This window comes from Nematostella vectensis, chromosome 11 (genome assembly GCF_932526225.1).
Source record: "Nematostella vectensis chromosome 11, jaNemVect1.1, whole genome shotgun sequence".
NCBI lineage: Eukaryota > Metazoa > Cnidaria > Anthozoa > Actiniaria > Edwardsiidae > Nematostella > Nematostella vectensis.
The window spans coordinates 5,548,109-5,558,094 of record NC_064044.1 but is presented as its reverse complement, the minus strand read 5'-3'; the positions used below and the strand labels follow the sequence as shown (position 1 = coordinate 5,558,094).

General features: G+C 37.3%; 1 protein-coding gene across 1 annotated transcript; it reads left to right on the top strand.

Annotated features, from left to right (window-relative positions):
* The first annotated feature begins 316 nt into the window (after window positions 1–316).
* LOC5505441 (four and a half LIM domains protein 2) lies at window positions 317–6,274 on the top strand. The gene is made up of 4 exons (XM_001626241.3): window positions 317–737; window positions 3,453–3,593; window positions 3,930–4,066; window positions 4,938–6,274. Exons 1-4 carry the CDS (start codon window positions 726–728, stop codon window positions 5,194–5,196), a joined length of 549 nt encoding a protein of 182 aa, XP_001626291.2. The 5' UTR covers window positions 317–725; the 3' UTR covers window positions 5,197–6,274.
* Window positions 6,275–9,986: the final 3,712 nt, after the last annotated feature.

Sequence of the window (9,986 nt, the reverse complement as noted above, 5' to 3'; positions counted from 1 at the left end):
AGGGTTGATGATGGAAGATGAGGAGTGATGATGGTTGATGATGGTGGATGAGGGTTGATGATGGCTGATGTTGGTGGATGTGGGTTGATTATGGCTGATGATGGTGGATGAGGGTTGATGATGGCTTATGATGGTGGATGAGGGTTGATGATGGCTGATGATTGTGTGTGAGGGTAGATGATGGTAGATGAGGGGTGATGATGGTGGTGGATAAGCCCTACGTGTCACGCTACTGTGAACCCCGTTGCGTGTTTAGTTTCTTGTGTCTAGACGTTCCGAAAAGTCATTATTCAACGCGACCATTGCCTAGCTCTCTGGCAAGTCTGTCGCGAGAATATTCTATGCCACATTCAACTGACAATCACCAGGAAATAGTCACCTTTCCTGAGAAAAAAAATGAGACCTGAAATCTGCTCAAATACCTGACAGATATTTATCTCCTCAAAGAGATCTCACTGCAAAATTTAATCTTTTTCGCAAGTCAATAACTCTTGGCGTGGGTTGAATTTAGAGAGCCAATCAGATGCCATGGAATTTCAAAGATGCTTGGCTTCTCGGGCTATACGGTCACACCTTAGAGCAAGGGCCTGAAATCGAGGCTGGCGATACATTTATTTTCGTCCAAATAGCCCTGAATCAGTTTAGTGTAAACCCGCTTGGCCGAGGAGGTGTGTTGGAGCCGCGATTCCTTTACAATCTTGAAAACTCTTTCAAATTCCGTCACCATGTCTGGAGAGGTAAATTTATATGTTATAATTCAGTTATATCCTCAGACGGTCGCCAGTAGATGTACTTATTTACACTATTTATTGATTTTTTTTTTTGTATTCAGATGCATTTTCCGTAGATATAATTTAGTACTAAGCCTAGAACACGCTTAGAAATTTCCGCTGAGGGTAAAATATACTTAACACTGTAATTAACTACCGTCAAGCGGTGCACTGGTGTTTGCTATTTTTTATCTAAAGAAGAGGAAGGTACTATGGTAGAAACCAGCTGCAGAATAGAAGGTTTATTCTAACCAAAGCCTTTCCAAGCATTACCACTCCTCGAAATAACGTATGCGATTATTCATACTATAGGTTCACCGCATAATAAATTGTTGTAGTTTATTCGTAATTCTGGCGAAAGTTTAGCTTGTTCGTGATTACAGGAGCTTAAGGTGCCATGGATAATACATTTATAACAATGAACATAATTAAAGCGCAAATATTATCCAATTATTTAATATGGAAGATTTTATACCCTTAGAGGGTGTAACAAATTTCCAAAATATATTTTCTACTGCCAAAACGGCTATTACGGCTTGAAATGTAAGTATGAAAATACTTTGCCGATTAAGATTTTGGAAAGAAACGTGAGACTGTTTACAGTGTAAATAAGTATTTTGACGGGCACACACCCTGCGATAAATTCTAGAATTACCAAGCCACTGCTATCTTATTCGAAGGGACATATCCTTTGACTCCGATGCCATCGCATCGGTTCCGACCATCACTATTTTGATTGATTAATATCATACCATTATTGAAAACCAAAACTGCTAAGCTGAAGGCTAGAGTATTGATTTCATTGAAAATTTTCATGCAAACTTAATACCGTAAACTAACAAAGGTCTGTGACCTTTACCTAAAAACACCCCAAAATGTGTGATATCTGGAAGGAAATAAGTAATTTCTTTTATAAACTTCGATACTCGAAATCGTAGTTTTTCGTGCGGTTATTTGTTAATTTCAGTCATCAATCGATTATTCTGAGACACAATCTATTTTCAGTGACATTTTTCAATGTTGGTGTTAAAAATGCGTGATATCATATTATTATATACACGTTATATATACGTTATCAATTTTCCTCGTTTTTTTTTCTTTCATATGAATGGTTTGGTTAAGTTAAAAGGTGTGCCGTTTGGAATGTCTTATGATGGTTAACTGACGCTAAACAAAAACCATTCGGATTGCTAATCGTGCGTGAGAGTCCTCGGAAGTTTGCTCACTTTGAAGGTTTTTAATTAAAATCAGCCATTATTGACTAATCATAAACGTTAATTTTATTTTGAAAATCATTTACATTTCTTTTTATTTCCTTTTGCTTTCCAATCATTTTTGATGCCATGTGCGATGTCATGTGCGATAAACATTTCATACGATTTCATGACAAACTGCATAGCCTCTGAAGATGAAGTGATTAGAAATATTTGAATACGGCTTAAATATATTGGACCTGTTTTCTCCACTTAAAGTTGGCGTTGTGCCGCTCGGATGACATACGCACTTAAATGTATTTCATGTCGAACTAGGATTGTTTTGAATTTACGACGTGCGTTGGCCCACGCGAAATTCGCGAGACAATCAATTATGGGGCCCCTAGAAGACGATAGCTAAGTAAGATTACCTTTTGAACACGAACGAAGCATAAATTCATCCAACCGCCCCTTTTGTAGTACACAACGCTTCCGTGATGTGATAAAGTTTATCAAGATTCTGAGAAGTAGAAGAAAGAAGGTGGAAAACGCCAAAGCGGGGCATAAATTATAGGACATGTAGCTCGTTTTGTAATCTTTGCTGGTTGTTTTTCTGGGATTTTGTTCTGTTTTGAAGTGAAGAAGAGTCGATTAAAAGATAAAAGACTAGTCCGATCAACAAAAGAAGACCTAATGACATACATTTATATTTTAATTATATATATATATATTTATTTGTTTACTTATTCCATCCATTAATATTAATCCATTGATTTACTTCTTAAATTTCGGCATAACACAAAACCAAACATTTTGGCAATTAAATATTTAACCCAGAACCGATGATAATGGTAGTCGTAGTTGACGTGAAATTCAAATTAAGGGTCAAGGGCCAAGCCTGTTGGCCCTCTTTACGTTCCTGAGTAACTTTCTAGAAGTTTGGGTCCATTAGCGAGTCCCGCGAGCTCTGGAACGTGTGATCTAAGCCTTCTGTGAAATCAAGCGAAATAAGATGAACAACAATAAACAAGGGCGGCAAGGACTTTTTCGCGGTTAGAAATACAAAACTTGGGAGGCCTGAGGCTTTACACCAAAGAGAGGCTCAAACAGGTTTGCGCGTTCTTCTTCCCGCCAAAACAAGTAAAACACACAAGACAGCAACAATAGCTAGCCTCCTCCGCAGGCAACTCTACTCTGTAATGGCCTTTATTCAGATTCGGGATACCTGTGTTTGTGATTTATTTTTCTCCTCTATTCGCCACAGAAACCCCGCATAAAAAAAAGCGCTTTTTCTTTCCGGAGAGAAGAGATGCCTGCGGAGGAGGCTAAACAATAGCATTCCCGCCAGAATTTGCCCGAAAAGCCTTGTAAAAACATAGGCCTCCCAAGTATTATATTTCTAGCCAGGAAAAAGTCTATTCGAAGGCCTACCACAGGCTGCCCACTACTTTGTGGTAAGTCAACACCAATTTCCGGTATTTTATTGTAGATCTGCAACAGTTGCTTCAAGACCATCACATCATCAGTGGTGCGCTATCAAAACAAGCCCCACCACAGCGAGTGCTTTGTGTGTTTCCACTGCCGCACGCCACTCGCGGGAAAAACCTTCCAGATGAGAGATGATAGGAAGGTAAGAGGGGTGCAACACGCCGGCAACACTGGGGGCAATGTGCATGCAACATACCCACAGCACAAAACAGCTAGATAAATACAGACATGGTTTATACACTGGGCGCAACACGCAACACAAAACGCGGGCAACACTCTTGCAATATACATGCAATGTAGACGCAACTCAAAGTATTTAAAGAATTTCGCAACTCTCAGGTTTGCAAAGACTGTAACCGTATTCATAAAAGAATATTACATGGGTGCAACACGTAACACAATACACCGGTAACACTCATGCAATATACATGCAACATAGTCCCAACTCAAAGTATTCAAAGAATTTCACATCTTCCAGGTTTGCAAAGACTGTAACCGTATTCACTATGCCAAGCGCTGTGTGGCCTGTCGTCAGTACATTGAGGGGACCGTGAAGTTTGTGACGCGAGATGAGGGAACCTACCATAGTGATTGTTTCGTCTGCTCCCGATGCAGGTAACGGGATACTAAGTTATAAGTACGGATACTAAGGAAGATACTTAGGTATTCGGCAAAGTAGTGTAACCGTATTCACTATGCCAAGCGCTGTGTGGCCTGTCGTCAGTACATTGAGGGGACCGTGAAGTTTGTGACGCGAGATGAGGGAACCTACCATAGTGATTGTTTCGTCTGCTCCCGATGCAGGTAACGGGATACTAAGTTATAAGTACGGATACTAAGTAAGATACTAAGATATAAAGTACGGGGAAAACTGGTGATTAAGTCAGAAGAACTGCGGTTCGGCTACAAACATAACTATGGTCCGGCAGAGCACAAAATTGGGATATGAATTTTCTACTCCTGAAAAAATACTGCCCTCAATACAATTCCCTAAAAATCCCTTGCAATAATAAGGCTTATTTAATTGTGAATAGAAACAGAGCTGCCTTGAAATATTGGGGAGGGGACATGATACAGAAACATATAATTATAATTTCTGAGAAGGTGTGTGTGTGTGTGGGCGGGGGGGGAGGGTATGTGACTAAAGTTTCCCCCCCTCTTGATACGGCCCTGAGAAATAAACACCAGCTGTTATCCCATCCTTCCTTTGTGACCAAAAAACTCTGTTTTCAAAGAGCCTCACAAAGCATTTAATTAACTATAACTCCGTGATTATTTATTTTACTCATCCAAAACGTGTGACCATATCAAGAAAATTTAGCCAAAAATTGTCGTTTTTGTAAACGCGGTCACCTCCATATAAGGAAACTAATATATTATTTAAGCTGTAGAATTATTGCCATTTTTTAAGGTTGCTATACCGCAGGTGCTTCCTACGTAAACTTTAGCCAAAAATTGTCGTCAGTAACGTTGACCAATTTTACAGGAAACCGCTGGCCGGAAAGACTTTCACTGAGCACGAGGGCTCGTGGGTATGTGACGACTGCTATCATGATCGTTACGCCAAGCGCTGCAACATGTGTCATCAGTCTTTGGAAGCCAATGTGGAGTTCGTCAAGTACGACGAAAAACTCTACCACAATGAGTGCTTCGTGTGCCAGAACCCACGCTGCCGAAAGCCACTCTCCGGAGCCAAGTTCGCGCTGAAGTCGGATGGCCGTCGTATGTGCCTCAACTGCTGTTAAGCCTTTCCGGCTTTGAATTATTTTCAACTGTTTAAGGTTGCCAGGAGGCTGGTAACAGTTGAAGGTTAAGTGAAGAAGAAGATTTTTCGAATTGTTTACCGAAATCTTTGTAGAATAGACAAATATATACTTGCTTGCGGCTAGGGCATGTGTAAGTGGTGTTCCGTGTGGGGGCCGAGGCTGTGACAGTACTTTTCCGCCATGTTCTTAGCCTCGTTGCGGCGTCTAGCTTTTTACCAGCTCCCAGGCCAGACAAGTATTATATCTGATATAGTGGGGTTTCCTTTTTGCACATGCATTTTAATTTGTCTCACTTTTTCTTAGTTTCTTATGATAATGCTTTTAAAGTATTTTCTACATAAGATACCACAGATATTAGTTAGAATCAATTAATTATAGAGTCATGTGTTTTGACGTGATTTTTATTTTTGAATTCAACCATTCACCGCAAAAACACCTTTTTGACAAGAAAAACAGCATTGTCAGCGGTATGCATTTGGTAAACATGTATGACGTCTTTTTAGTCATATTCGTTACCTAGGTGACATTTCTAATTAGAACGACATAATATAATGATTGTTTAAGAAGAAGGATAAGCATTTTACCCGTACTAAGCCGTCCTAATATCAATGGCGTAGCATGACTTCTTGTTTGATGCTGTGTTATGGCGCAACTATTTTGACTATGATTGCACTCTTATTGTGAAGACATCTGTAGCGTTGCCAGGAATTGCCAAAGGAAATCTAGGCATACATAGATATCAAATAAAAACGGGTAAAATCTGGAGATTCTTTGTGTACAGAAACACCGCTCTTTGGCTTCAAAGGGAACAGGGGAAGGGGAACTGCGCGCGCCAACTGAACAATCCTCTAGCTAAGGTCATTGTTAACTGTTGTTATGTTGTTATTGCTACGGACTTAGTTCGATTTTTCCTTTTCATGTTGAGAATTTATCTGATCGAATGTGAGGAACTTGCACCAGATAATACAATTTTTAGTATTTTAAATAATTGTATCTGCATCTATGATAATGCTATGGTAGTATTTTTTATAACAATAAAACTAGTTTTAACCTTTGAGCGTTCGTTGTGTCATGCGTGCTAGATGCCCCTTTTGTTTTTTTCGGGGTCCGGTGTCCATCAAATCGCGCGCTCTGATTGGCTCTCTTGAGTTCCGGTATCCTACGATCCGGACCCCGCGATACCGGACGGCTCACCTTCAAAGCTCTAAATAATGAGTTGATTTGTAAAATGACCATCGAAAACTGTTATTTCACACTAAAACGGCATTTTATTTGCCATTTTATCTAGAATCATTGACTTTACGGAAAATCGGTTTCAAATTCCCTGTGTTTTGACAATTTCCCGCCATAATGATTTTGCCACGCTCGAGACAATTTCAAGTTTGCTATCAAAATTTTATTTGGGATAGGAACCTTTTATTTGGGATAGAAAAATCATCAAATCTTCTCTTCATACGAAGAAAAATGACAAGCCAGTGTAGGCATTTACCTTCAAAACCAGCTTAACTTATTCACATTCAAGAGAAGTTCTTTAGTGAATATATCTTATCGTCTGTCTGTGGAGGATTAGCGAAAGAAGACATTTCTGCGATCAATTCGAGTGGAGAAAGACGTAATATATAGATTTAGGCACTGCCTAAAAGCGGAGCCAGCATGACTTTTTTCAGCATAAACTTGTGTAGAACCCCCCTTCCTTGCACTTTCATTATGCATCATGTTCCACCACCCACAAAAACGACACCATATGTAAAACATATAAAGATTGCATGTTCTATAAATACTGCAATTATCATTAAAAGGTGTCCTCCCAATCCTCCTTGGGAATACCTAGAACAAATATGTTTTTTTGTTCTAGGTAAAAAAAGTATTTATTGACATTACTAAGGATATAATTAACTAAACTATACTTGATAGACAACTGATACAGCAATATTAGCAAAATTAATTTGTGCTTTGAATAACAGGGAAGGCTTTCAGGTGTGAAGGGAGGTCATATTTATTTTAAAATGAGGATCAATTAAAGTTCCTCACAAAAAACTGGGTGCTATTTTATTCTCTTCAAAATTAAAAACAATAAACAAATACATATCAAATTCCTATACATTAAAAAGTATATTAGCAAATCACACTATCATAGTGAATTTGAGGTAAAAGTACTCATTCACTGCCTGTACTGTTCAAATTCCTTTTACTTCTTTACTTCTTTATCATTTTCTTTCTCTTTTGTAAGTTTTAAAGTAAGCAATTCAAATATTGGAAAATATCTTTATTAACCTTCCCTCTTGTGCTTTAGAATGTAACTTTGCTAAGGGTGGATTAAAAGCACTCCAACATATTTGAAAAAATATAAGAACCTAAAATGAACCTGTTAACCTAAAATTATCAAATTAGAATTTGAAATAGGTTAAAATAGGAAAATTTATTTCTAAATAGTTTGAAATATGATCTCAAGGGATCATATAGGAGACCTGTTTTTTTTGTTTATGATTAATTACTACCTCAATTACTTTACCATGAGTCATTGTAATAGCAAGAGACTAATTATGAACCTAAATAGCCTAACTGTCACTAACCACACATTATACAAGAACCTGTCAGGCTAACATGAAAAAAAAATTTTTTTTTTTACTTTTATAACTCTGGTTCATTTTTTTAGAACAATTTTTCCATTAAAATATTGTCTTACTTTTTGTTACTATATATATGTTTATTTTTGGTGACCTACATTAAATACCAATGCCTTATAGGTACATCCTGCCCTGGGTCATGCCTCTTAGCCAGCAGCTTGTGTCTCAGGTTGATTTCAGATTCTCTGGCTGAGATTAACCTGAAGAAGTTTGGAGAAAAGCATTTAAGAAAATAAAAACTGGTAATTTCCTTACGATACAAATATTATACCACAAAAACCTAATTCAAAAAAACCTAAAACTAAAAATAGGATACAAATATTATACCACAAAAACCTAATTCATAAAACCTAAAACTAAAAATAGTCCCAACTAGAATTTTCTAAAATGATACCCATTACAGAAAATTAACATATGAACTTTGCTGTCTCATAAGCTCTATGATCTGATGAGCCAGAGGTTGAAAGAGCTTTTATAGGAGAAGCTGCAGAGGGAAAAAAACTATTGCTTTTGAGAAATTGCTCCTCTACAAAAAAGCTGTCTTGTCGAGTCTTGCCTTTTTTATGAAACCTGAATTTTACTTTTGGACCACATTAAATTGTGACATGAGTAAAAAAAAAAGTTTTTTTTAAGGTTTGTAAGAAAACATTGAGGTACCCAGGGTTATTGAAAACATTGTAGGTGGTATAAAAACAAGGCATATTTTTTTAGGTAATAACAGATCCTCAAGGTCCTAATATGTATGTGCACCTTTTTTTTTTAAATCAAAACGGAATTCAAGAATGGTCGATTCAAATTTCAAGTGTTTATCGAATATATGTTGTTTTTCACAAATTACTAATACTCAGGGTTTTCGGAGACCAGCTCTCAATTTCTTTAAGGTTTTATGAAACCAGTTCTCTATTTCTTTCTCCAAAGTAATTCATTTAAGCCTTGCTAATCTTTGTTAGAATTTGACCAATCATTCATTGAAATGAATTAAAAATCACTTTTGGTTTTATTTCTAGTACATATATCATAGCTGTCAACCCAACTTGGACAGAAATCTTGTAAAATCGGATGAAATACAGCTAATATGTGAAAAAAAAAAAAACAAGACAGGCAATGCGGATGAATACAGAGAATGTATGAACATTCTCACAAAAACTGGTTTATGATGAGGTCCAAAATCTTGTGACAGAGTTGACAGCTCTGGTAACTTGTATTCAATTCATTCATGAATAGTAGCTTTCTGGCAGCCCAAAGGGGGGGGGGGGGGGGGGGTAAACCCCCTAAACCCTCCCCTAGATCCGCTACTGCTTGATGTATTAAAGGAGGATCAGGGGTCAAAAATAGATACTCTTAAAACTACCCTGTCATAAATAGGGACGGTCCTAAGATTTTCCCAAACATTTTTTTTATCGCAACACATCCGTTTTTTTTTAGTTTCTCTATGATGACTTTAGTGCCTCAAAGCCAAAAAAAAAAAAAAAATAAATAAACAGCTTGAATTTAAACATAAAAGCTGGAATTGATATATAACAAGCGTCATGGTTTCTGGAGGAAATAAGAAGGCTTTTCCATCCATTTAAAAATTCATAATTAATAATTTGGTAATTTTTTTAGATTTTGCTTTTCGTTGCGGGGAAAACCCTCTTCCTCCAATGAAAAACCTAATTTCTTCAAATCAAAGTTACATATCTACTTCAACTCGCCCGTATACTGATTCTAAATAAGTGGCGTGTTTCGGGGATACAAACTCTACTTATAGGTGCCCCCCTGACTTTGTTGGGGGGGGACAGGCATGGTCATTTTTTATCGTTTTCACAAAACATGTCTGATAGTCTTACTCGTTCTTAATTTTATTGAAATTTGAAGCAGAATTTAGATTTTTACTTCAAAAATTGCTGTTTCCATGGATACAGTTATGACAAAAACTGGGCGTGGCAGGACATAAACTTTTACAACAAGCACAGCGTATGACATGCATTTCGATCGTATAATATTTAAAAGAGGCGCGCGGCTAGGTTTCAGTGTTCTGAGTATATAAGAATAGAAAACTCAAAGTACTACAAACACAATTACACGAGTGATCGATAGATTGTCATCATGAACATAACTTGATTCTACGTTTTAGAATGCATCATTATTAAATTAATGTTT

Bases quoted from the DNA above. Each gene is read 5' to 3' on its own strand.
- LOC5505441 (XM_001626241.3), top strand. The intron at 3,594-3,929 runs GTAAGAGGGGTG...CACATCTTCCAG, and splicing joins AGATGAGAGATGATAGGAAG to GTTTGCAAAGACTGTAACCG. The intron at 4,067-4,937 runs GTAACGGGATAC...CCAATTTTACAG, and splicing joins TTCGTCTGCTCCCGATGCAG to GAAACCGCTGGCCGGAAAGA.